This window comes from Pelobates fuscus, chromosome 1 (assembly GCF_036172605.1).
Source record: "Pelobates fuscus isolate aPelFus1 chromosome 1, aPelFus1.pri, whole genome shotgun sequence".
NCBI lineage: Eukaryota > Metazoa > Chordata > Amphibia > Anura > Pelobatidae > Pelobates > Pelobates fuscus.
This window is the reverse complement of record NC_086317.1, coordinates 186,068,434-186,096,039: the sequence shown is the minus strand read 5'-3', so window position 1 is coordinate 186,096,039 and position 27,606 is coordinate 186,068,434. Positions and strand designations below refer to the sequence as shown.

Below are 27,606 nucleotides of genomic sequence, written 5' to 3'. Positions count from 1 at the left end.
TTAATAGTTGCTACTGAGGAAACAAGGAAGGCCATCATGTTGTGCAATTCTGCAAGGCTATTTTGCACATTGAAATCAGAACTAGGGCCTGGCCTTTCGTTGTCTTCAGTAATATTTACAAACCTAAACAGTTTGGCTTTCCTGGCTGTAGCCGGAAAAGGAATATTCCTCTTTTTAAGTTCTGAGGTGATCTTAGGGATAGTCCAGGAACGATAGCTGGAAGCTGGACTTGTTTTGTCTCTGCGAGCCTGATCTGAGTGGGGTGCTGGCCACCGACAAATCATCGCCTTGTGTAGAATCGTTAGACATGCTACGGAAGTGAGGCAGATGGATAAGGTTAGTATGGTACCGTATAGATTGGTGGTGACCCAGCTTACTAGGCTAGTGCCTACTGGCGAAATTGTATTAACTAGCTTAGGTTGGTGACAGGTTAAGCCCTGACTATTTGCCAAGTGACTATGAGAGGCTCTATCTATGATTTGGCTCGTGCCACTGAGGTGGGTGGTGGGGTGTTGGCCTCACGGTGACGCTTAACAGAGTGTAATAACGATTGGCTGTGACGGGTGAGGCCCTAACTATGAGTTGGTGCAAGGCTCTAACTATGAATTGGGACGATTGGGCATGAACCTCTGAACGAAATGGTTGATAGTATGCCTTGCGGGACCACTTGACTGCTAGGCGAAGAGGCCTATGGGACCTTACCTAACTTGGCGAGCTTAAACCTACTGGTAACCTTGCCTGGGTTTGACCGGTATACATACATACATATAAGTGGAGAGAACAATCCTTACTTGAACCTAAAACATTTCACAAATTTAAATTACCACCTAATTCCTGGGAGCAGCCGTAGACATTTTCCCCCTCCAACCAAAAGGTTATATACTAACCGTATGCGTGGAAAAGATTTAAGAAGATTTGGCGGGTGATAGCCAGAACTCTAACAATGTAGTAGTTGCGTTTAACCAAAAGTTTTGTTTGTACGCTGTGTCATGAATAGTGTTTCTTAACAGAGGGGAGAAACATATAAAACAATGTAATTTAAACAATATTGAATGGTGTAGTTAGTAACAAGAAATGTACGAGACCGTGGATAACTGTCTGTAGTTAATCATTGACACTTAAAGTACCCCAATTGAAGGTACAGAGTAAAGAACATACATACACATATATATATATATATATATATATATATATATATATATATATATATATATATATATATATATATATATATATATATATATATATATATATATACATACATACATACACACATATAATAAGCCTATTAACAGAATTTAGCTGCTCAACCTTGTCAAACCACAAGGTGGCGACAAAGCCAAAACCAAACAGGCTACTCAGCATTTAATTGACAATATATACGTTTTTACTAAATGGAACCGTCGTAGTAAAATGAAAACGACAGCATGGGAATCTTAATTTAACTGGAGTATAAACTATTACTGCAATGTGGCTTAGTAGAGAAGTAAAACAAGAGATTAAAAATAAGAAAAGGGCTTTTAAAGCATTTAAATCGGACCAATCAGATGCATCCTATATAACATATAAGGAAGCCAATAATACTTGCAAAAAGGCAATTAAAGTGGCTAAACTAGAAAATGAGAAATTGATAGCCAAAGAATGCAAAACCAACCCCAAACATTTTTTCAAGTACATTAATTCTAAAAAAACAAAAAATGAAAGTGTAGGTACACTGAAAACAGAGATGGGTCTGTTAGTCAACGAAGACCAGGAAAAGGCAGAAATGTTAAATAACTATTTTTCTTCGGTATATATTAATGAGGATCCTATGGCAAGAGATATGCATATGATTGCTGCAACAAACTTGCTGATAACTTGTGATTGGATAACTCGAGACAAGGTGCTACAGCTATTAATGAAAATTAATGTAAATAAAGCTCCGGGGCCTGACAGAATCCACCCACGAGTACTTAAGGAGCTAAGTGGGGAAATAAGTGAACCTCTGTATTTCATTTTTCAAGATTCTTTTGTTTCAGGTATTGTACCGGAGGATTGGAGGAAGGCAGATGTTGTTCCTATATTTAAAAAGGGTTCAAAATCCTTGCCTGGAAATTATAGACCTGTGAGCTTAACTTCTGTGACTGGGAAATTATTTGAACGGCTATTAAGGGATAATATTCAGGAATTCATTGGGAAGAACTGTGTTATTAGCAATAATCAGCATGGTTTTATGAAACATAGGTCATGTCAAACTAACCTAATTGCATTCTACGAAGAAGTAAGTAGAAATATAGATCAGGGTGTTGCAGTGGGTGTGATCTACTTGGATTTTGCCAAGGCATTTGATACAGTTCCTCACAATAGGTTAGTCTTCAAACTAAAATAAATTGGTCTAGATGAATATTCTTGTTCTTGGGTAGAACATTGGCTTAAGGATAGAGTACAGCGAGTTGTTATAAATGGTAAATTTTCAAGCTGGACAAAAGTGGTAAGTGGTGTCCCTCAGGGTTCTGTTTTGGGACCGCTTCTATTTAACATATTTATAAATGATCTTGAAATGGGCATTGAAAGTCATGTATCAGTGTTTGCAGATGACACAAAACTTTGTAAAGTAATAAAATGTGAGCAGGATATTGCCTTGCTGCAGAGGGATTTGGATAGATTGGGGGACTGGGCACTAAAATGGCAGATGAAATTTAACTTAGAAAAATGCAAAGCTATGCACTTCGGGGTTAAGAATGCACAAGCAATTTACACCCTAAATGGTAGTGAACTAGGGATAACCACACACGAGAAGGATTTGGGAATCGTTATAGACAACAAATTAGGTAGCAATATGCAATGTCAATCTGCCGTTGCTAAGGCCAGTAAGGTTTTGTCATGTATAAATAGGGGCATAAATTCTCGAGATGAAAATATAATTTTGCCTCTTTATAAATCGCTGGTAAGACAACACCTTGAATATGCTGTGCAATTTTGGGCACCTGTTCTAAAGAAGGATATCATGGCACTAGAAAAAGTACAGAGACAAGCTACAAAATTGATAAAAGGAATGGAGCATTTTAGTTATGAAGAAAGGCTAAAACATTTAAATCTCTACAGTTTGGAAAAACGGCGCCTTAGAGGGGATATGATAACATTATACAAATATATTCGGGGCCAGTACAAACCATTATCTGGAAATCTATTCATAAACAGGGCTATACATAGGACACAAGGTCACACATTTAGGCTTGAAGAAAGGAGATTTCATCTAAGGCAAAGAAAAGTTTTTTTTACAGTAAGAGCAATAAGGATATGGAATTATTTGCCGGAAGAGGTGGTTTTGTCAGAGTCTATACAGATGTTTAAATTGCAATTGGATAAATACTTGCAAAAACATAACATACAGGGATACAATTTCTAATTAGTGGGCTAATAGCTGCTTGATCCAAGGAGACATCTGACTGCTATTTTGGGGTCAAGAAGGAATTTTTTCCTAGTTTGTTGCAAAATTGGAAGCGCTTCAGACTGGGTTTTTTGCCTTCTTTTGGATCAACAGCAAAAGCATATGTGAGGAAAGCTGAACTTGATGGACGCAAGTCTCTTTTCAGCTATGTAACTATGTAACTATGTAACTATGTGAGTGAAATGCCAGCTTGAACCAACGACCGTTTATATCCACACGAATTGCCAGTTAGCACGAACGGAGCTTAGTACTGTGTTTTGAGTAAAACAACCGAAAAGTTGTTATGAAGTGTATAACTGTAATGAAAGGGTTAATTGACCGAATTCATGTGAACGGACACCTAATAACCCCCTGATTAGGCGAATGTTTAACATGAAATGCTTGATTGCCCGAATTGTGATTGCGCAAATTATGGCATTAGCAAAGTTTATAAACAGAATATTTTTATTCCTAATGCTGAATAAGTAAGAATAGTTATAAATGGTAGTATAATTTACTGTAATCAAGCGTTTGATTTATTGAAACCAAAGGAGTATATATTTAACAACAAGAGTATAATGCTTGAGAGAGCTTAATACGGACTGCCGGCAGGCGGGAAAATAACGCCAGGACAAGACCGAGTTGAGCATAAAATTACCTATATAACAACTAATAAACAAAGTAACGAATTCTCGTGAATTATTTAATACTAGCGTAGCATTAACGGAACAACCACTGATGTGGGTTAAAATTGACAGTTGTAAACCATATGTATTTAACTAATAGAGCATTGAAAGTATAATTGCAACATACATGAAAGTTAGCCATATATTTAATGAATGTTACCAATCAATATTGAACAAAGCCACAAGGTGGCGACATTTAGCGATGCATACTGAATAACTGACATGCTAACAGTTAAAACAAACCTATATGTGGGGAACAGTGCTATGAATGAAATAGCTGAATGCAGCCAGGAATACGAAGATGCCATGCCCGCACGTAAGTATAGGGGGTAACAACTGAACTGTTTAATCAGTAAAACTAAGCCGGTATGCAGCGATTATCACAGGGGATCCTCCGTGCCCCCTGTGAGTACGTGGGGGGCCAATGTGTATATAGTGTGTTGCCAGGGACCCTGAGACGAAGGGGTTCCCTTTTTAATGTTATACGTGGCGTGTTTGATGCGCCCTTGATATGACTCACTGTTCACCCAGGGAGACAGCCTCGTGGAGCTAGGCACCCGTTAACGGATGGATCTCGATTTAGAGTAACTTTCTCTCTCTCACTGCCACTGCCGCGTCCGGATCACGTGAACCGGAAGTAGATCGAAGCACTTCTGGAATCGTCGATGACAGGTAAGCTGGGCTTACTGTGCTTTATATAGGGAATGATGTACTTCCCACAATTACAGGCCAAGCCTTATATGCACACTTGATTTCAGAAAGAAAAGGGGGAGATAACAGTAGTCTGTCAAATACCATAAATCTGAATGTTATATCTGCCTATTAGTGTAATATGCCCCATGAAAGTAATGTACATGTGCTGAGCCTGCCTTCATGTAAAATATGTGACATGAGGGTAGAATGCCCAGTAACTGTCTGAAAAATAATCAGTAGATAATATTGAGATGCATTGATCATGGTGCATGTGAACATAATAGCATGCAACACCGCACCTTGTACCGTAGAAAAATGCAACGTGGCAGCATGCACCATAGTAGCATGTACCACAGCAGCATGCAACACAGCAACATGCCACACAGTAGCATGCACCACAGGAGCATGCAACAGAGTCAGGGTTCGAGTCCTGCAGGAACGCGTGGGAACGGCGTTCCTGTACTTTCTTTTGAGCAGGAATGCCGTTCCCGCTGTTGCTGCAGGACTCATGCCGCTCCCAAATGCCCCCCGTGTTGGCCTAATGGCCACCTGCTGGACCCCCCCCCCCCCCCCCCCCGGCGGGCGGCTCTCTCTCTGTCACACGCGGCGAGGGAGCTGTGTCCTCTCTGCTCCCTCGTGCCGCGCCCTGTTTGATGATGCCGGGAGCCGGAATATGACGTCATATTCCGGCTCCCAGCATCAGCAGACAGCCTGCGCGGCGCGAGGGAGCAGAGAAGACACAGCTCCCTCGCCGCGTGTGACAGAGAGACAGATGCCTGCCCCACTGGACCCCAGGAACACGTCCACGCCAGAAGAATAATTAAAAAAAATTGGACATGGCCAATAGATCCGATATTCCCCTCCTGACCCTGTCTCTAGATGCTGAGAAAGCGTTTGACAGGGTCGGGTGGGGATACCTTAGGGAGACACTGACAGCGTTTGGTTTCCAGGGTAGAATTAGTAATGCAATAATGGCACTGTACACTAACCCCTCTGCTAGGACAGTAGGCCCCAATATATTAGCTGGATGGTTCCCACTCCGAAATGGTACCAGACAGGGATGCCCATTATCCCCACTTTTATATATCTTAACTCTGGAACCTTTGGCTATCGCAATAAGGAATAATCATAACATCAAAGGATTCCCCATTGCACACACTGAATTAAAAATATCCCTATATGCGGATGATGCTTTGATATCGTTGACCTCCCCAGAATCATCTTTGCCTTTTCTTATGCAAGAAATAGAATCTTATAGTGTGGTTTCTAACTTTAAGCTTAATATCTCGAAATCAATCGCCATGTATACCAACCTATCACAGAAAGTGGTTAAGAGATTATTGGATCTATATAATTTCATTTGGTCTAATAAGGAAATAGAATATCTTGGGATTACTATACCGGTAGAAATTGAGGATATAATGGAGATTAATATCCTTAGATTGATCAAAGAAATGAATTATAAATTACAAAACTGGAAAAACCTGGAGACTACCTGGATTGGTAGAATTAATATCATAAATTCATACATACTGCCAAAGTGGTCCTATTTATTCTCCATGGTACCTATGAAAATTCCAAAGTCTTGGTTAAATCTGACCCAATCGTATATTTCCAAGTTTATATGGAAAAATAAAAAAACGAGAATCAGTTCTAAACTCTTGTCTAACAGAATAACGAAGGGGGGCTTAAATTTTCCTAATATTATCACAATTTATTATGCAAATATGATAAGACATATATTTTGTCTCCAAGACCCACAATTCGTAGATGAACCTTGGCATATTTTGGAGTCACAGGTCGTCAAGTCCAATAAATTGGAAATGTTGATGTGGAAAGAACTACCGGATAAATCTCAATTTTTTACGCAGATTGAATCATATATACTTAGCCAATCGTTAAACATTTGGCAAGAAATTAAAAAAACTGATGGGATATGTAAATAAGATACCAAAGACCTGCTCTTTGGCGGTAATTGAGCAGAATGTAACTGATTTATCCCTCAATATCTGGTTTGAACATGGTATAAATACTGTTTCTGATATTATGATTGACAATAGATTAACATCATTCCAACAGATTGTAGATACCTACAAATTACCATCTAGAGAAATTTTTACGTATTTAAGGATTAAACATTACTTACACTCTTCTCTTATTGATAACAAATCTACAATTTTTAATCTAATGGAAACCATATTTTGTAATAGATCTAAGAAAAAAGTTACATCATTAGCGAATGCCCTGTTAAAAGAAATAGGTCAGATACCTATAAAGATCATAGATTACTGGCAAAAAGAACTGGACATATCAATATCCGAAAATCAATGGTGTTCTTCTATTTCTAACTTAACAAAATGTATACATGGTATAAATCTGGTAGAATGCCATTTTAAATGAATATATAAATGGTACTATACTCCATCCAGACTTTCTAAGATGTATCCACATTTACAGAATATATGTTGGAGGTGTGGGTCGCCTGTTGGGACATATATACATACTTGGTGGGAATGTCCGATTGTAAAAATATTATGGTCATGGACTTTTGATATTTTGTATGAGTTGTCTCATAAACGATTAGAACAAAATCCAGCTGTAGCGATCTTACATTATAACTGGAATTTGGACACACAAAAAACTAAATGCATAGCATCTCATTGCTTTGTGGCTGCCAAAATAATAATTGCCAGAAACTGGAAATCATCTATTCCCTTCCAAAAAAGACATCTTATTAGTCAAATTAAATTTCAACTCTCGATGGAAAATAACCTTACCAATAACATATCGAGCTCAACCCTTAAAAAAGGTATATACAAATTATGGTTGGACAAAGTAATATCAATCTATGAATGAAAATGGACATTTTCCTACTATTGGCTAACCATAATACCAATGTATTGTTTTGGAGGGGGAGAAAATATGAGTAATTTTATTGTTTCTCTTTGACCTAATCCTAAGATGTATGCGAATTGTGGGCCTGATTTATTATTATTTACCCCTTATATGCGCAGAAATATCGACATAGTCCTGAACGATCACCAGTTCTCCATCAACAAGATGTTTTACTGGATAGGATTATAATTATCTTTCTTTTTTTCTCTACTCAAATGAATGACTAGAGATACTAATAAATCGTAATGGAAAACAACTCAAGACTCAATGATGCCTACCCTAAATAATATAGCCTCATCGTCTAATAAATCCCTGCCCATACTGAATTAATAATTTGGTCAAATTATATGCTTTTTTCTCTCTTACTCTTGATTGATGATAACTAGCTGGGTTGGATCTATCTCTCAGTCTGAAGGTATGAATGAATGTGTGTGAAAGATGTATTTATTTTTTGGTAAGTTAGTCAAACGATGCTTTTAGATGTCTATCTTTTGATATTTATATTATAATAAGACAACACATTTGTGATTTGAATATGACGCAAACTAAAACTACAATATACAAATGGTGTTGATATGGTTAAAGACTGCCATCTAATGTATTGACTGACTGTACAAAATGAAAATTCTTAAATAAAGATGATTAAAACAAAAAAAAAGAAATAAAGGCGATAATGGAATCTAAAGAATGGGTGTCGGTTATCTGATGGTCTGTCGTGAATTTGGTGTATATGGTAAACGCTCGATTATATGCACGGGATGTGTTTGTGGATAGGGCTGCTCCAGCTAGGTATTTGCTGTGAGATAGCAGTCTTTCTAGTCCAGGATGAGGTCTTGGAATGGAGGGGTGCTGACCGGTCTGGAGTTGGCTGTGGGGTGTGTCCTGAAGAAAACCTGTAAGTTAAATCGAGACAATGCGTCAGCGGCTGTGTTGGTTTTTCCTGGAATGTGGATGCATGTGATGTGGAATTGTAGTGTCGCTGCTAACCAAGTTAGCCTTCGGATCAATTTCATGATGGTGAGTGAGGAGGATCTACCCTTGTTTATTATGTCACAGGCTGGCTTGTTGTCGGAAAAGCATTTTACCGCTTTCCCCCACCATAAGTGTCCCCTTACTCTTGTGGCTGCCACAATTGGATAGATCTCGAATAGGGCTGATGTAGTGGGAAATGAGGGAAGACCTAGGGTTTCTACTGGCCATGAATCTCTGAACCAGTCATTGTGATAGATTGCTGTGAACCCTGTGTGAGCTGCTGCATCGGTCCAGATGACGGGTGAGGAATCTGATAAAGGAGTGATGAACATGGCTATCCCATTCCAATGAGTTAGGAACCGTAGCCACATAAGTAGATCTGCCCTTGCGTGAGTATCTAGTGATATCGTGCTGGAGTCCGTATTGAGTAATGGGAGAAGGCACAACAATCTTGAGATGAACGCCCGACCTTGGGGAATAATTTTCATGGCGAAGTTCAACGTGCCCAGTAAGGATTGTAGGTCTGACCTGGTACACGTGTCCTTCACCAGAAAATACTTTACCATCTCAATGATATGTTGCACCTTCTCTCGTGGAAGACTAGCCTGTAATGTAACGGTGACTAGGTGAATACCCAAGAACGTAAGTTTGTAGTAGGGCCTATTGTCTTAGCTTGAGACAGTGGTGCCCCCAATGTTGTAAATAGGGCCAAGGTCTTCTGGAGACGAACTGGTGAGGATTGAGGTGATTCAATCGTAAGGATTCAATATCACTCACTGTCCCGCAGTGCTGCACTATCTGGACGACTGTCCAGAATGTGCAGCACTGCGGGACAGTGAGTGATATTGAGGAGTAGCCAGCATAGAGTGTCGGCAAATATGTCGAATAATTTCGGGCTACTTTTTGCTCCGAAGGTAAGGCGGGGGGCAAAGTAATATTTGTCTTCCCATTTGATGCCGTGCACGTGCCACAGGAACGGGTGGATGGGTAGGAGCTTGAAGGCGTTGGAAATATCGTTTTTTCCCAACCAGGCTCCCGCCCCTGCCCTCAGAATGGATTGAATGGCATCGTCTACTGTGGTATACTGCAGGGAAAACTCTTCCGAAGGTATTAATGAATTGATGCTGGGGGTTGCTAAAGAATGAGGAGTGGACAAGTCGTAAATAAGTATTTTTTTTATTGTTGGACTTCCCAGTGGCAATACCTATAGGGTTGGTACGCCAGCTGGCAAATGGAGGGTGAGCAAAGGGGCCTATGATAAACCCGTTAGTCAGTTCGGTTTTGAGTAGTGACTGTGTGGTGATTGGATCAAGGATAGCTGACTGTAAGTTGGGACATTCTAGAATACCTGTGGGAAGTGTGACTAGACCCGTGTGGAAACCCTCAGTGAAGCCTTGAATGAGGAAGTCGACTAAGTGAAGGGAAGGGTGTGCCTGGAGGTAAAATGCCAGGTTGTCAATGCTAACTTCGGTTAGTCATTGTTTGGGGTACAGACGATTGGGGCACATAGTTTTTGCATGTGCCCGGAAGCAAATTGAGCAGACGTGCAGCAGTCTGCAAGAGCTAAATCCACAACTTCCTGAATTGAAGTTGTTGCAGATCTGCGCTTTCCCAAGGTATACTATGGGTCTGCCCAATTTGTCCTTCAATCCTCTGTGTTCTGCAGTGGAGGAACCGAAGGTAGCACAACTAGTGGTAGGAAGGTTAGGATCGACTGGGCACAGGTTGGTGGAGTATGAGATAGAGGCGCATAGGGCACAGGATGGAGGTTTTTGGCCAGCGAAATGGCGGCAGAAAAGTTCAGTATCCAGGTTACTCCAGTTGGTATGAGTGTTGAATTGAGTTATGGATGCTGCCGCCTTGGCCGAAAAAGATTTGTGATAATCATAGAAGGAAAAAAACCCATACTTGTGTCCTAGGTCCACCAACTTGTGCATGTACAAGTCCAATTCCTCCCTACGGTGAGGGGAAGTGGAACATATTACGTCACGGTAGAGGCCGAAGGCAAGGACGAATTCAGGTATGGTGAGTTTCCGGTTGAGCCTGGGATCTCTGGCTTTTAGCACAACCGAAAGATCACCGTAGCAATATGCCTTGTTCTCCACAACATCTTGTGATGCGATTAGCAGAGATACAAGGTTTATGTCCTTGCCTTCCAGAATGTCTTTGCGTATTGTTGGGGATACGAAATGTGCAGGCGTGATGATGTGGGTGGATGTGCTTGGTATTGGGTTTAGGGTAGTGTCATTACCGTGAGGGAGGAGAGCCGAAGTGAGGATTGGTATGGGCGGGGTGACTGTCGCAGTCTGAGGGGTTTCCAGTTTATCCAGCCTAGTGCTGATCGTGGTAATTGAGGCCAAGAGGGAAGACATCAGACCCTTGATATCGTTATCGTTTTCCGACTGCAGAACCACTCCTGGTTGGTGAGTACACGTGTTAGATATGTAAAGTCTGTATAGTTCTGCTTTGCGGGCTGTAGCTGGAAACGGGACCCCTATGCGACGTAATTCGGCCGCGAGCTTGGGGATGGTCCATGACCGGAGAGCATATGGGCTGGCTGATTCTAGGTTCTCGGTGGGTGTGCTTGGGCCAGCCGGAGTGGCGCGTCTGGTTGGGGTTTCAGGTATGGCCAGCTCTTCTTCTTGGTCATGGGATTGAGACATACTAGAAATGAAAACAGGGTAAGAGACGGAGTTTGATTATGAGCGAAGTTGCCTGAGTCAACTGGTGCTAGCTATGCCAATCCGGCGAAACATTATCTATCTTATGAGGAAGGTGAGGCCCTACTAGTGCCAAGTGGCAAGAGAGGCTCTATCTATGTGGAGGGCCGGTTGGACGGGGACCACTTTAATGACGTGGCGGGAACGTCGGCCTCTCGGTGACTGTAACAAGACATAGTAGGTTGGCTGTGACTGGTGAGGCCCTAACTGGCAACCAAGGATGGTTATTGTGAGGCTCTATCTATGCGTTGGGCCGAGGGCGTATACCTACGATGAGGATGGGTGTTGGCCTCCCAGGAACAGTTTAATTTACTATATAATATATTAGCTACGGGCTGTACGCTAGTTGTCACCAGTTGACTGCCCTATATATATATTGGATCGGGGGGGGGAGTAATAGTCGTGTGACCGTACCTATTTGTTTATTGTACGAGTTTCCAACGTAGGATATGGAGAATATTTTATTTTTAACGTCTGTGAACTAAAACAGATGGTTAGGGGCGGCTAAAAGTGGTTCGGCATGGAAAAAGAAAAATTGTTTATTTTGTATTTTTATTATTTATTTGTTTATATTGTATCTTTATATTTTACCTGGTAAAGCTTTAAATAATGGTGCTGTCTTGGATGATAGCTTGAACGCCAGTTGGGGTAGTTATCTGAGGATAAAGCTAAAAGTTATCCTCTTGATAAATATACGGCTTAAGGATAAAGTGAAGCGTAACTTCTAAATCTTTTACCTGTAGTAGGCTAGGAATGGGAGTCCGATGTTAGCTCCAAGTTTCAGGGGAGGTGTTGAAAAAGGATTTGAATTGGGCCAGGAGTGAATCCTGAGGAGATGGACGTAAGGAGTTTAAGTCATGAATCTCATGTGAAGAACATGACAAAGGTCAGGACAACCCCTGGTATGGGGTAAGCTATTTCTTACCGTGTGTGCAAAGACGGAGTGTTTTTTTAGAAAATACCTGTATAGATGACAGGTAACGTAAATAGGTGTTGGTAATGTGGGACATATTAAAGTAAGCATTAAACTAAAACATTTTATAACCGATAAACATGATATTGTAATATTATAGACAGGTGCTGAAGCAGAAGCTAAAAGCGAGGAAAATATACATTCTTTATAATACATTTAACATTGTGTCATATGATGTATCGCCACCAGGGGTCGTTCTGAGCGACCGTTTGTGTATGGGGAAAGCAAAACGGAGTTTAATCTTTTTTTTTTTTTTTTTCCAGGGGGCGTCGTGAGCAGACATGCGTTTTGTCAGTATGAACTGAATTATTAATTTAGCCGGGTGGCCGGTTACCGACCAGCGTTGGAGGGTAAGTGCCAGGGTGGAGAATGTGTCTGCGTGACCTGTCGTACCGGGTGGTAAGGTAAATGCGGTACCGAACGGTAAGGTAAGTATGAAATCAAAGTTATTTGTGAACAGGTGTGTGTGGTATGAATGGACGCCAGGCGTATGGCTGAGAGTGGTGTGGATGAGACTCACGGTTCTGGGCCCTGGAGTAGGTAAGTATGTGTCCGGGTATTGCAACCGCCGTGGGTATGGCTGAGGAGGATGGGAGTTCGCCGGGGACCACGGGAGTAAGCCGGGCTGGAGCGCTTGATGCCGGGCACGGAGAACGCCGGGATTGACCGATCAGGGTTTAGCACTCAGACTGGAGCGGATCACGTGGGAGCGAGCTTGAACCGGAAGTTCAAAGGTTCTGAATGAACCCAGAAATTCCAGTGCTGAATTAGCGGGGGCCTGAGCGTTTATAGCCGGGTAACCCCTCCCACAATTACAGGCTACGCCTTTCTCTCTCTCTCTCTCTCTCTCTCTCTCTCTCTCTCTCTCTCTCTCTCTCTCTCTCTCTATATATATATATATATATATACATATATACATACATACATACATACATACATACATACATACACAGACACACAGTGGGACCTCAGTTTATGAATTTAATGCGTTCTCCAGGACATTTCTTATTGCGAAAAATTTGTAAACAAAATCACGGTTTCCCATAGGAATGCATTGAAAACCAATTAATCCGTTCTGGAGGTCAGAAAAAAGTTTAAATGAGCTGGCATGGAAACCAACCCACAATGCAGAACACACAATAAAAGGCATGCAAACGACAAAGCTCAGCTCCCTACCTTTCCACAGCTTGAGAAATGCACCAACAAGTCTCAAAACAACTGCAAACAATGTCAAGATTGGCTCCAAAAATTCGATGTAAAAGCCGCTCCAACACCTCCACACTCTACGCCAGGTGCTATCCACAGGCTCCAGCATGCAGGGGGCAGTGCTATAAACCTCCCAGATGCAATGCAGCCTGGGGAAACTTGCTTTGTATTGCGAAAAAAAAAATTGTAAACTGAGGCATTATTTTCAATGGATTTTCATTTGTAAACCGTGGATGAAAACCTCTTGCACCTGAAGTAAGTGGATAGTTAATACATTGCTAAACGTCTTGCTTTTCCCACAGTAATCTCACTTTAACAGTGATCTTACTACTGCAAGGGATTCTGGGCTGGCATATGCACACACATACACATTCTCTGGATTCTCTGCCTGGTTTACGTTCTGGGAAATTTACCCAAACATAGATTTGATGCATACCCTTCTCTGCTGCACTTGTCTATGTTCGGGGAAATTTCCCCAAACACAGACCTGCACCGGTGCACATCTGTGTGTGTGTGTGTGTGTATAATAACCTGGTTGTTGGTCGTTTAGCTAATTCGCAATGTAATTGTCCAAAGCACCTGCCTTGCAAAGACATCTTAATGGGCTGCACTAGGAAGTCTGTGATTGGACAATCACAAAATGTCTGGGCTGGGGTAGACTTGCAAAGGCTGCAGACAAGAAACCTGTTTTTAAATATACAAATGCATGCATGTTTTCATTGGGGGTATATATGCTAAATAGTAATGTTATTTATTGATTTGGGCAATGAAGTATCCCTTTAAAGAAAGAATGGCCACATTTGAGTCTAGAATGCCCCTTTAAATAAATCAAACTAAAAAGGAACCTTACCTGTCTGTCACAGGGGTTTTAGGGTTGACTTCATTCCAACCAGTGTCTGGTGTGTGCTGCTCACCACCTCCTGTCGGTGCTGTTTGGGGGACACTGATGGAAAGCGGAAGTGACTCCATGCTGCGATGCAACCCAGAAAGCTTGGGGTACATTCTGAAACCTCCAAGTCCATGCGAAAAACAAGTAGAGTTGATGTTCAAGATGGGAGCTGGACTTGGAGTGAGACAGGAACCACCTGAGGGAAGATCCATTTGTGTGCTTGATGCTATTTCTGGAACAGATGGGGTAAAATCCAGGCTGTTGGAGTTAACTTTATCTAAATTGGACAAGGTTGGAGTCTTTGTGAAAGGCTTTGCTATTGCCCTAAGCAAACAAAAAAGAACACAAAAAGAAAATGTAAGAATTAAACAGAATGCAAGAAGAGTAATGGGGACATATTATTCATGTTACTGTAACCTTCAGTAAATGCAGTAGCAAACTACAATTTAAAAATGAGCCACATCTAACTGAACAACTAAAATAGAAACAGAGAATTAGCCATACCGATGAGGCGTTGTTGGAGTCCCCTCCTTCCCTTTGCCAGCTTGTGTCTCTAACTGATGTGCACTGACTGCTCTGGCTTCTGTGTCCTGGGCCACAGCCTTGGCACGAGCTTTCTCTTTTTCACGGTCAGTCTGGTTGACACCTAATCGACCTGTTCCTACTTTGGAGGGTTCTTTAAGACGTGATGATGAACTGGCCTTTCCTTGTACTGGCACCAGGCTCACGTCAATAGTGCTACTTAGAGGACGACTGGTACACCTGCCTCCAGTAACACTCATAGTGCTGGATTTGGCTGGCCGTGGTAGGCTCCGGTACTGAATGTTGGTGCGGGCAGTAGGTGAGAGGAAACCAGGTTCTGCAGTCCCTGAAACATCCAAGCTGGTCTTTCTGTTGCACGCTGTTGTGGCAGAATTGGGCTTTACAGGGATCCCTGATGACTTGGGAGTCTTGCCTAACGTGGCAGAGTTCCCAGTAAGCGGGGAAGAGGGTGCAACAGGTTTCTTGTAGCCAAAAGAAGAGGCTGGACGGGCAATGCCTGAGGGTGGTTTCTTTGCATCAGGTGAGCGTGGGTCTCTGCCTGCATCAGATGAGGATCTCTGAAGCCCAGCTGTCTTCAGGGTAAGCTTAGCTTTATCAGTTGCCTTTTGCTCCAGTTTACCTACAGAAAAGTCATATGATTGGATTAACAGTGAAAGGTTAGGCAATATTAATTGTGCTATACAGTTTAGCAATTTTCCATACCTCCTCCCTTTAGATTTATTTGTCCAGAATGAGTGATGGGAGAGGTAACTCCCACTGGAGGATTCTTTCCCTTGCGAAGTGGCTGACCAAGAGTAACAGGTTTTTTAATCTCAGATTTTGAAGTATCATCTGTCTTTTCTCGCCGCCAGCGAGATGCTCCATGTTCTGACTTTAGACTACCACTATCATAATCCATCCTGCATGAGGCCCGCTCCTCTGGCTCACTATGCCAGCTTAATCCACTCTCCACCAATGAACGTTTCTCTGAGTCTGTACGAAGCTGAGAAATAAATAAAAATGAAATAAATACTTATAAAATATATTTAAATGTGGGTAAAACAAATGGTGCAGCACCTAAATAGTCCTTATTTGGAAGTATGTAAAAACAAGAAAAAAAAAAAAAAAACTGAAGAAACCAATAGTGTAGTATGTAAAAATATAATAAATCTAAATATGAGAAAAATTTGCACTTTTTTGGAGATTCCATACAGCTCCAACTTTTGCGCCTGGGCAGAATGATTCCCGCCTAAGGATAAAGTGTAGTGCTGATTCTTCACATCTGTGACAGACCCTCTGTCAATCGATGCTCCTAACGCTTACCAAGGACAATCAGCACCGCACCAGACACCATAAGCACTGCAGATCCCACAAACCGCCGCGACTTTGCTGGGAACTTGCCGTCCTCTAACCACCCTGGACCTACGACAAGGCTCCAGGTTCCAGTGGGTGAACCTCTCCTCCAAGAGAGAGTTGCAGGAACAAAGCTTAGTGATTATAGCCCAGGGGAGTATACAGAGTATAGCAATCCCCCAGTGTAGATGCAGCCTTTTCCCCCCACACATGAGACAAGGCTCTATGTTGAGGGTAAAACAGAAACAGATTTGAGGGTTTATGGTCACGTGGACCCAGGGTGCCTCTTAACCAGCCCCTCTCCCCGTCCATTATTGATCCCCTCCCTTCCCTGTCCCTTAGTGTTCTTCTGACAGTCACACACACTCAATGACAAACACAGAGACTCACTGATCTGACACACACACACTGATTGACACTCATTGATAGACACACTGATAATCACACACAGACTCAATGACAAAGATACTCTCACTGATTTGACAGACACTCACAAACACTCACTCACGCACACACTCACAGACTCACAGACACACATACACTCACTCACGCACACACTCACTCACGCACACACTCACAGACACACATACACTCACGCACACACTCGCAGACACACTCACACTCACAGACACACATACACTCACAGACACACTCACAGTCACAGACACACATACACTCACTCACGCACACACTCACAGACACACATACACTCACTCACGCACACACTCACAGACACACTCACACTCACAGACACACATACACTCACAGACACACTCACACACTGCACTCACACACTGGAAATAAATATTCAATTAATATATACGCACACACACTGCACTCTAACGCACTCACACTGCACTCTAACGCACACACTGCACTCATACACACACACACTGCATTCATACACTGCACTCATACGCACACACTGCATTCATACACACACTGCATTCATACGCACACACTGCATTCATTATATACACACACTGTAAATAAATATTCAATTAATATAATTTTTTTAGGATCTAATTTTATTTAGAAATTTACCAGTAGCTGCTGCATTTCCCACCCTAGTCTTATACTCGAGTCAATAAGTTTTCCCAGTTTTTTGGGGGAAAATTAGGGGCCTCGGCTTATATTCGGGTCGGCTTATACTCGAGTATATACGGTAAGTTGATAATAAAAGAAAATCATCTACCACTTATACATAAATTGGACCATCAACTTAAAACATGGGAGAATAAAGAAATATCTTGGTTAGGCCGTATACAAACAATAAAAATGATGATTTTGCCACATATTCTTTATATTTTTCGTACACTGCCAATTAGTATCCCAAATACTATACTCCGGAAGTTCCAGTTATTGATTAATGCACATATATGGAAAAGGAAGCCACCAAGAATTGTGCAAGACCAATTGTGGCTTCCATTTGTTAAAGGTGGTTTAGGAGTCCCAAATGTTAGAATTTATTATAAGGCTACTATACTTGCCAAAGGCCTTTCAACTTTAGAAAGGGCTTCTTCTCCGCTATGGCTACCATTAGAAAGCTCTCAGTTTCCACAAGGCCCACTAACCTCTATTCTATGGTCGGGGATTAAAGTATGTAATAAGGCAATAGACTTGCTTCCATCTACAAAAAATATTTTGCATATATGGAGAGAGTCCATCTCTAAAATTTCTTTAGGACAAGACTTATTATTTGAAGCACCCTTGCAGACTCTCTGCTTTCACCTCAGACTTGCAGCTAGATTACTGGATACAGGCAGGGATACGCCATATACGGTTACTATATAACGATTCAGGTATTAAATCATTTCCTGATTTGGTTAAAGAATATTCTTTTCCACCTAGGGAAATATGTACATACCTACGAATCAGGAACTTTTTGCAAATAAATAAAATTCAAAAAATCCAGCGATTAACACCATTTGCTCTAAAATGTACAGGGAGAATGCTGAATACTAAAGCTCTGTCCTTTTGCCACAATACTCTTTTGATACAAGGGGAACCTAAGAAACAGGAATATGTTCTAAAATGGGAAAGAGATTTGAAGGAATAATTTCCGATAGCAAGTTGGTTTCAGGCATTAAGGATAACTAAAGGGGTTTCCAGTAGTCTCAATCATTGGGAAGCTTATTGCAAAATTATTATGCGATGGTACCATAATGATGGTATTATGCCAGCTAAATTAGCACATATTTTTAAGGGGACGAGCAACTTATGTTGGAGATGTTTAAAACACAAGGGGTCTCTATTACATATTTTTTGGACGTGCCCTAGTATTATTAAATTATGGGAGGAGATCGATACATTTTTTTAGGGTAGCATTGAAAGTTAATATTCCATTCAGATCAGAGTGCTTTTTACTTCATATATTCCCCACACAGCTCCGTGAAGAAAAATGTATGATTATCCATTGTTTAACAGCAACAAAGATTTCAATAGCTTAGAAATGGAAATATAAACAAGCACCAACAATAGCAGAGGTCTTGTGTAGATTTGATTCTTTTAGCATCTATGAAATAATGGCAAGCCAAGTAAAGGGTAGAGAAGATTTATATAAGCGAAGATGGCACAGTGGTTGGAGATAAGAGATCAATATGCATCAATGTTAAATAATGTTAAATAGACCTTCCTTTTTTTTTTTTTCTTGTTTTCGTTCTTTTCTGGGCAGTGCATTACATTTAGAAGAATGGAAAAAGGAGAAAAGGCACAACAATATAGTAAGATGTTGATATTACTATTGTATATGGGTTGGGTTAAATGTTATACATGTTTCACATTTTCCCTTGTTTTTTCTTTCTGTATCCCAGTTTGATGCTTCAGGGTCATATTATAATGACCGTTGTTATTAACATAAAACTTAAATAAAAATAAGATATATAAAAAAAAAAAAAAAAAATTCTCTGAAAAAAAACTATCCCATAAATAACTTAAACCAAACTATAAAAAATGTAAGTGAAAAAGACAGATTGGAACTCTTGGAGTATAGAGACAACAAAATCTCCAAAAATTCCCCATCGTTGCCAATTATCCTCGACTTCAATAACAAAAATAATGTTATGAGGAAGATTATCAACAAACATTATTCCCGATAAACCACATGTTATATTTAGAGGGACACCCAGTTTCAAATCCATCCTCACAAGAAATTACACCAAACAAAGCCACACTACCTCTTCCTTTTGTCCCCCCCCCCTCTTTTTTAAACAAACCTAAGTTTTTGTTTTTTTCTGAATGCAACAAATGCATAGTGTGCAAACGTACGGAAGATACTATTGAATCAAAAAACACTTCTTTTAAATCATGGGTCGTCAACCTGGTCCCTACCGCCCACTAGTGGGCGTTTCGGGATTCCAGGTGGGCGGTAGGGATTTTCAAATTTTTTTATAGATTGGGTGAGCCGGCGGGCGGGTGCGAGCCGGCGGTACCCCTGCGACCGGGTACCGCCATCACCACTTGCGGCCCCAGCGGCAATCCGCCGGGGCCGCATATGGAGGGGTCCATCGGGTGGCCCATGCTGTCAGGGCCACCCGATGGATGTGGATTGTGAGGGGGCCCGGTCAGCGCTGGGCGCTTTAACAGCGCGACCGGCCCCCTCTGATGACATCATCTCTGCTGGGAGGAAGTGATTCCCCGGTCACTCCTCCCAGCATACTGAGAGCCCGCGCGGGAGGAAGGAAGAGGAGGGAGTCAGAGTGGGAACTCTGACTCCCATCCACCTGAGCCACCACTGGACCCCAGGGAAAGTCACCCTCCTGCACCTTAAAGGTAGGAAACAGGAGGGTGACTTAAATATAATGTGTGTTTGTTTGTGTATGTGTCTTTGTATGTGTGTATGTATGTCTTATGTATGTGTCTTGTGTGTGTTTGTATGTATGTCTTGTGTGTGTATGTGTCTTTGTATGTATGCCTGTGTGTGTCTGTATATATGTGTCTTGTTTTTGTATGTATGTCTTGTGTGTGTCTGTGTCTTTGTATGTATGTCTTGTGTGTGTCTGTGTCTTTGTATGTATGTCTTGTGTGTCTGTCTGTATGTATGTGTGTCTTTGTATGTGTCGTGTGTGTGTGTGTGTGTCTGTCTGTATATCTATATATATATGTGTGTATGTATGTCTTGTCTTTGTATGTATATGTTTCTTGTGTCTGTATATATGTGTGTATGTATGTGTGTCTTGTCTTTGTATGTATATGTTTCTTGTGTCTGTCTGTATGTGTGTGTGTCTTTGTGTGTGTGCCTGTGTGTGTGTGTGTGTCTGTATGTATGTGTCCTGTGTGTGTGTGTCTGTATGTATGTGTGCCTGTCTGTATGTTTGTTTGTGTGTCTGCATGTGTGCCTGTCTGTCTGTATGTGTGTCTTGTGTGTCTGTATGTATGTGTGCCAGCAGGGCCGCCATCAGCTCAAGGTCTGGGCCCCCCTTCAAGCCCGCCCACAGGGCAAGCCTCCAAATCCTGCCCACAGGAATACACACACACACACACTAACAGATACAAATACTAAAACAGACATACACACATGCATACACACAGTGCACAAACACTGGCATACACACAATGGCATACACACAATGGCATACACACAATGGCATACACACAATGGCATACACTGGCATACACATACACTGGCATACACATACACTGGCATACACATACACTGGCATACACATACACTGGCATACATACGTAGGCATACACAGGCACACATATACACTGACATACACACACACATACACTGACATACACACATACACCTCATTTTCAGCCACCCTCCTCTCTTCCTTACCATTTCGTCGCAGGAGGGTGGCTGGGGATGATGTGAGTCGGCTGCCTCTCCTCGCGGCCTCTCTCTCCTCCCCGCGCGGAGTAAACTGGGAGGAAGTCACGAGCTGCATTTTTTTTTTTTTTAAAGGGGCCCGGTCGCGCTATTACAGCGCTGACCGGGCCCCTTAAGATAATAGGGCCCATTGGGTGGCCCTAAATGCTTGGGCCACCTGATGGGCCCCATAAGCGTGTGGGCCCTGGTGCAGATGCACCGGCGGCAGTTCCGCTGATACACGTGGGGCCCGGGCCAGGGCCTCCCAGGGCCGCCGGGCCCGTGACATTTGTCACGGTTGTCATGTCCTGATGGCGGCCCTGTGTGCCAGTCTGTTATAGTGGGATACCTAGCTCAGCCTTCCTACTGGGCATTGCTATAAGGAAGGTTAAAAACAAGGGGAAAAAAAAAAAGGTGGGGAGGGGAATTGAGGAGGGAGAAGAGGGGAGATGACGCACAGATGAGAAATCCTATTATGCGCAAACAGAGAAGTCGTCTGAATATCACCGAAAGAGGAGACCTTCGTTTGTTCCTTACGAAAATCGAACCAGATATCAAATATTTAGTCTTGCAGCATCAACCTCAAGGATCTCATTAATCACTAATAAAGGTAATTTCAATTTACTTTGTTTTCGCATTAAACTTTATAAAGTTAAAAACATTATAAACATGCATTAATTGGAAATAAAAAGATAAATGAACGTACATTTATTTTTTTTTAAAACACCCTCCTTTCGAAAAAAATATTCCGCACTTGCGCGAAAACTGGTGGGCGGTAAGGAAAATTTTTCAACCAAAAAGATGCATTAGTGGGCGGTAGTTAGAAAAAGGTTGACTACCACTGTTTTAAATCATCTATCACACAAAGAATATACCCCATAACAATTTGTATTCATTGCAGTACAAAGAACGTAATTTATTTATTAGAATGCCCATGCGGGCTTCAATACGTGGGCATGACTACTAGGGACTTAAAAAAAAAAGGTTTATATCTTTTGTTATAAAGTATAACATCTGGTGTATACTCTACTTATTCTGCTTCTAGCAGATTTAAAGACGTACACACCACATATAGTTGTGATACTATACACAATCAATTCCATTATGTTATAGGAAACAGTTCCTTATACTGTTCTTCTATATGGTTTATATCTTTTTGCACAAAGTATAACATTTGGCGTGTATTCAATTGATTCTGTTTTTAGCAGATTTAAAGACGTACACACCATATATAAGTGCTGCACTTTTTTCTTGGAATACTTGATTTACTTTCATTTAAATATAGGTATTATTATATCCAAATTTTTATACCAGTGATATTGCAACAAATTGCACTTGGAAACTTCCAGAGTTTTGAGATTTCACCACATGAGAATTAGGAGCTTTGCAAAGAGCAAAGAACCAGTCTTTCAGTGAGAATTTGAATATGTCATTTATATGGATACAAAAAGATAGTCCTGTGCTCACTCCCATTACTCCTGGGCTGCAGTAAAAACAGTACACATTAGCTTTAATATATAGTAACCCCCCACCAAAAAAAAAATAAGTTACCTGCGCTCTCTCCTTAATCCCTATGTATATTTAGACAAATGGATATCATTTAGTTACTCCAATGGCCATTGGAGGGAATGCCCACCTGCCAATGTCAAGGCAGACCCCCTAAGCGGGTCCTACACTGACCCTTCACCTTGCTTCCTTTAGCTTCTGGCAAAGATATCTCTAATGAGATGTGAGTATGCAATGATCACTATATGAATGCTGGGCAATATTAGTCCTTGATTTCCTTCCAATTAACCATTGACATTTCAGTTAAAGGGACACTATAGTGACCAGAACAACTACAGCTTTTTGAATATGTTCTGGTGAGTAGAATCATTATCTTCAGGCTTTTTGATGTAAACACTGTCTTTTCAGAGAAAATGCAGTGTTTACATTACAGCCAAGTGATAACTTAACTGGCCACTCCTCAGATGGTTGTTACAGATCCTTCCTGGGTCATGGCTGCCTAAAATGCATACAAACATTCAGTATCTCCTCCCTCCCCATTCAATTAATCTCTATGAGGAGATGCTGATTGGCCAGGGCTGTGTTTGAATCATGCTGGCTCTGCCCCTGATCTGCCTCTTTGTCAATCTCAGCCAATCCTAAGGGGAATCATTGTTATTGGATCAAGCCACATCTGATGATGTCAGCAGACAGCTTGTTTTACTGAGGCAAACAGCATGCAAATCTACAGCTTCAGGCTTGAATACAGTAATATTTTGTTATATTTATGAACGCATGTACGGCCCAGGGGGGCTAAATGGTGATTTTAACATGTTTGTGGTCCTGACCCTATAGTGATCCTTTAATGGAGATTCAGTATCAGAGAACAGCTGCTGTAATATGGTTTTACTAAATCCTGTTAGGGCCCCCTGGGCCTCTCATGCGTTGTTATATTTATGAACGCATGAGAGGCCCAGGGGGGCTAGATGGTGGTTTTAACATGTTTGTGTTCCTGACCCTATCGTGATCCTTTAACCTCTTAAGGACACATGACATGTGTGACATGTCATGATTCCCTTTTATTCCAGAAGTTTGGTCCTTAAGGGGTTAATGGAGATTCAGTATCAGAGAACAGCTGCTGTAATATGGTTTTACTAAATCCTGTTAGAGCCCAGTGTTCGAAGTCTATCTTTTTTACATGAGAGCATACAATGCAGCAATGGCTAATAATTGTATTTTTTTTTTTTTCTTACTGCAATTGCTGAGCTCCTTCTCGATGCCGTAGGTGTGGAGGGCAGCGAGGTGAGAGAGGAGCTGGCGTTACACTCCTCTGAGCTGAGATTCCCGGAAGCATCGCTCAATCCACTGCTTATTGAACTGCTTTCGTCCCAACTGTAGACACAAAATAGAATCAAAGTTTTTAGATTAAAAGTTATTAGATTAAAAGTTTAGATCAGGTAAATGTAAGGATGAAATTTCACAACACACTCTTGAGTGAGTAATTTGAAGAATTCAAAATACTAAATGTATTGTACATAGTCAAACACTATTTCCATTAACTTAACCACAGTTTTTGTATGTCTAAAACCTTATCATAATAAACTTACAAATGCATGCATGTTCCCTCTGGCTATTTGTTATTGAGTAAAACAGTGGTTCCCAAACTGTGTGCCACAACGCGCCCTGGGGCACCGCAACATGCACATAGTGGTGCCGCGGAATGTTTCCCTGATGCTATGATTATAGCACCAGGGAAACATTACTGCTGAACAGGGGCCCGGTCGGGTCCAAGGTCCTTTAAAACCGCGACTGGACCCCTGTAATGTCGGCCATCTGAGAGGAAATGACAGTGTGTCACTTCCTCCCAGCATCCTGCAGTGAGGCAGCCACAACGTGAGGGGAGAGGAGCATGAAGAGCTCCAGACCTTTCACTCCCACAGCAGCAGGACTCCAAGCCATTATCCTGGCACATAAGGTAAGATGAAAGGAGGGTGGCTGGAGAAATAAAAAAAAACAAAAAACATTTTTTATGTTTGTGAGTGTGTGTATGAGTGTAGGTACGAGCTTCTGTGCGTGTGTATATATGTCAGTGTGCTTCTATTTCTGCACACGCATCTGTGTATGTGTGTCTGTGTGTCAGGGTATGTATTTTTATTTCGGTTTGTGTATCTGTGTCATGGTGTGGGCATGTATCAATGTTTGTGTGTGTCAGGTCAGTCATGTATATCTGAATTTGTGTGTACGGGTCGGTGTATTTATATGCATCTGTGTGTTAATGTGCATGAATATTTGTATAAGTATGTATTTATGTATGTGGTAGTGTAAGTGCATACATCCAAGCAGTCAAACACCAGCACAACATACAAGCACACTCCTGCAATCTAACTCAAATATTACATACACACACCCCCGTATTCAAACTAATATATATATATATATATATATATATATATATATATATATATATATATATATATATATATATATATATATACTATATACATATATACATATATATATATAATACACACTCCCGTATTCAAACTATATGTATATAATACACACTCCCGTATTCAAACTAATATATATATATATATATATATATATATATATACAAACTTTTATATATATATATATATATATATATATATATATACATACACAAACTCACCCCTTCACCACACACAAATACTTCACACAAATTCAAAAGTGAATGTTACATTCAGACACACTGCTGCTATCAGACGCAAACATTACATACAAACAGCTCTGTATTAAATTAAAACACAATAACTATATACAAGCACCCCTTCAAACACCAAGACTGTACATTACACTATAGCGCCAGTAAATGCTGCAGCGCTGTACAGATACGCAACCTAGAAATATTGACTTGGGGTGCCTTGGAAAAATACTGAAATATTAAAGGATCACTATACTGTCAGAAAACCAACTTGTTTTCCTGACACTATATAACCCTTAGGTCCCCCCCACCCTCAGGGCCCGCTGGGCTGCAGGGGTTAAAACCCCTTCAGCTATTTGTTTTAATCCAGCGCCAGGCTCTCCTCTCTTCCCACTCCAATGTCAGCTCCCAAGTGCGCATGCGCGGCATTTAAAAAGCCCATAGGAAAGCATTTCTCAGTGCTTTCCTATGGATGTTCTGCATGCTGAATACGATTTTTGCATTCAGCATCGCAGAAGCGCCTCTAGTGGCTGTTAGGAAGACAGTCAATAGGGACTGGATTAACCCTGCTGTTACGGTTGCCTCCAGGCTGGCTGGAAGTTGGACCGTAGAAAGGATGCTCCTAGCGCTCACCAAAGGACCATCAGCACCGTAGACGCCATAACTACTGCGTAGACACCATAAGTACTGCAGACTCCACGAACCGCCGCTGCTGGGCTAGGATCTCGCCGTCTGCTATCCACCCTGGACCTACGACCAGGCTCCAGGTTCCAGTAGGTGAACCTCTTTCTTCTGTAGAGCGAAGCAGGATCAGGAACAAGAGCTCTTACAAGAGCTCAGTAGCTAAGGAAGTATGAAGAGCATAGCAATCCCTGTAGTGATTATAGCTGTCCCCTACAAACATGAGTCAAGGCTGCAAGTTAGAGGGTCAAGTCATTCTGTTTTATTGGCACCAAAAGAAGCTTTTTTTATGCAGGTTTCCCTTAGATAGGACCATTCACAGGGTGTTACAAAACAACCAATCATACACGTACATTACCGAAAACACTCCCAGCAATTACACACAAAATCCTCCCCTCTGCCTGTGATATAATTATGTTACACAATGGGTTAACATAATTATCACAGACAGTAAAAATACAGTTTTTACACATACCTTGTAACTTTAAAACCATACATCCAATCTCCATAAAAATTACATATTTGAAATCATACCAATCCCTCCAGTGGATAAAAAGATAGACGGAAGTCCTTTCTGACCGACCGCAAGCACATTTTCCTACCCAAAACAGTTCCATAGATTTGGGCTGTATGGTCGGTCAATTTCATGCAGAAAAACGACTAAGTCCCATTCGAACGTGCGTTCGAATCTTCGAACGGGACTTAGTCTCTGCAGCTGAAAGTTTAGTGCAGGAGAAGGTAAGGGTCAGCGGTGTTCGCGGATATGTGTAGCCGATTTTAGTTCCATGAATTTGGCTACACACACCGCTGACCTCGTCCGAATGAACAAAGATGGCCGCCGCCACGTGTTCGTTTTCACGAACAGCGGCCACCCAGCGCTCGGCAATTAACCTGCAGTAACCTCACAGCCTGGGAGGTAAATTGCCTGCACTTCCACTTTTGGGTGGTCCGCCTGTGTGGTACTTGGTTCAGTAAGCCCCATTTACTGAACCAAGTGGGAGAAAGCCAGGAACAAGTTATTTTACAGGTCTGAGGACATAGTCTTAAAGGGGCATTGTACACCAAAGTCACGATATGTCCCCAGACGGTTCTTAAAGGGCCATACACACCCAATAAAAGTCCATACGTTTTCAGGGGTACAATCTCCCAGAGGCCATAGTGATGAGGAAGGAGGCTGGCAAATAGGCTTCTCCAGAACCCACGGAAGCAGGGGAATTTGTCCATTAAAGGGCCAGTTACAAATGGTGGTTTGTAACACCTGCAATGTAAACATAGCGGCTTCTCTGAAACTGTTATGTTTGCATCTGAAGGGTCAAAACCTGTGGGACCTGGCACCCAGACCACTTCATTGAGCTGAAGTGGCCTGGGTGACTATAGTGGTCCTTTAACCCCTTAAGGACCAAACTTCTGGAATAAAAGTGAATTAGTGAGTGTGTCCGCCCTCTTTCAGCATATCACAGGGCACATTGCTAGTATGAATTGGTATAGCTAGAATGAAGTGTGTAACCCCTGCCTTAGCTTTACCTGCTGTGTGGGAGTGGAGACCTTATTTAGTGTTAAACTGCTTGAAAATGGTGAATGTAGGGTCAGTGCCTAGGAACTGTAAATACACACTGATAATACATG

The 27,606-nt window shown here is 41.6% G+C and overlaps 1 protein-coding gene and 1 long non-coding RNA gene across 9 annotated transcripts in view; one reads left to right on the top strand and one right to left on the bottom strand.

Moving 5' to 3' along the window:
- The window catches only part of LOC134609683 (uncharacterized), a 540,481-nt gene that overhangs the window by 115,639 nt on the left and 397,236 nt on the right, over positions 1–27,606 (top strand). The gene's annotated exons all lie outside the window — the stretch shown is intronic.
- The window catches only part of NAV1 (neuron navigator 1), a 468,714-nt gene that overhangs the window by 267,179 nt on the left and 173,929 nt on the right, over positions 1–27,606 (bottom strand). For all 8 annotated transcript variants that reach the window (XM_063453174.1, XM_063453177.1, XM_063453176.1 and 5 more), the window contains 4 exons: positions 23,870–24,008; positions 15,689–15,968; positions 14,948–15,605; positions 14,405–14,767 (listed from right to left, as the gene is read on the bottom strand). In XM_063453174.1, coding sequence (XP_063309244.1) covers positions 14,405–14,767; positions 14,948–15,605; positions 15,689–15,968; positions 23,870–24,008 — 1,440 coding nt within the window. The remainder of the gene's footprint in view (positions 1–14,404; positions 14,768–14,947; positions 15,606–15,688; positions 15,969–23,869; positions 24,009–27,606) is intronic.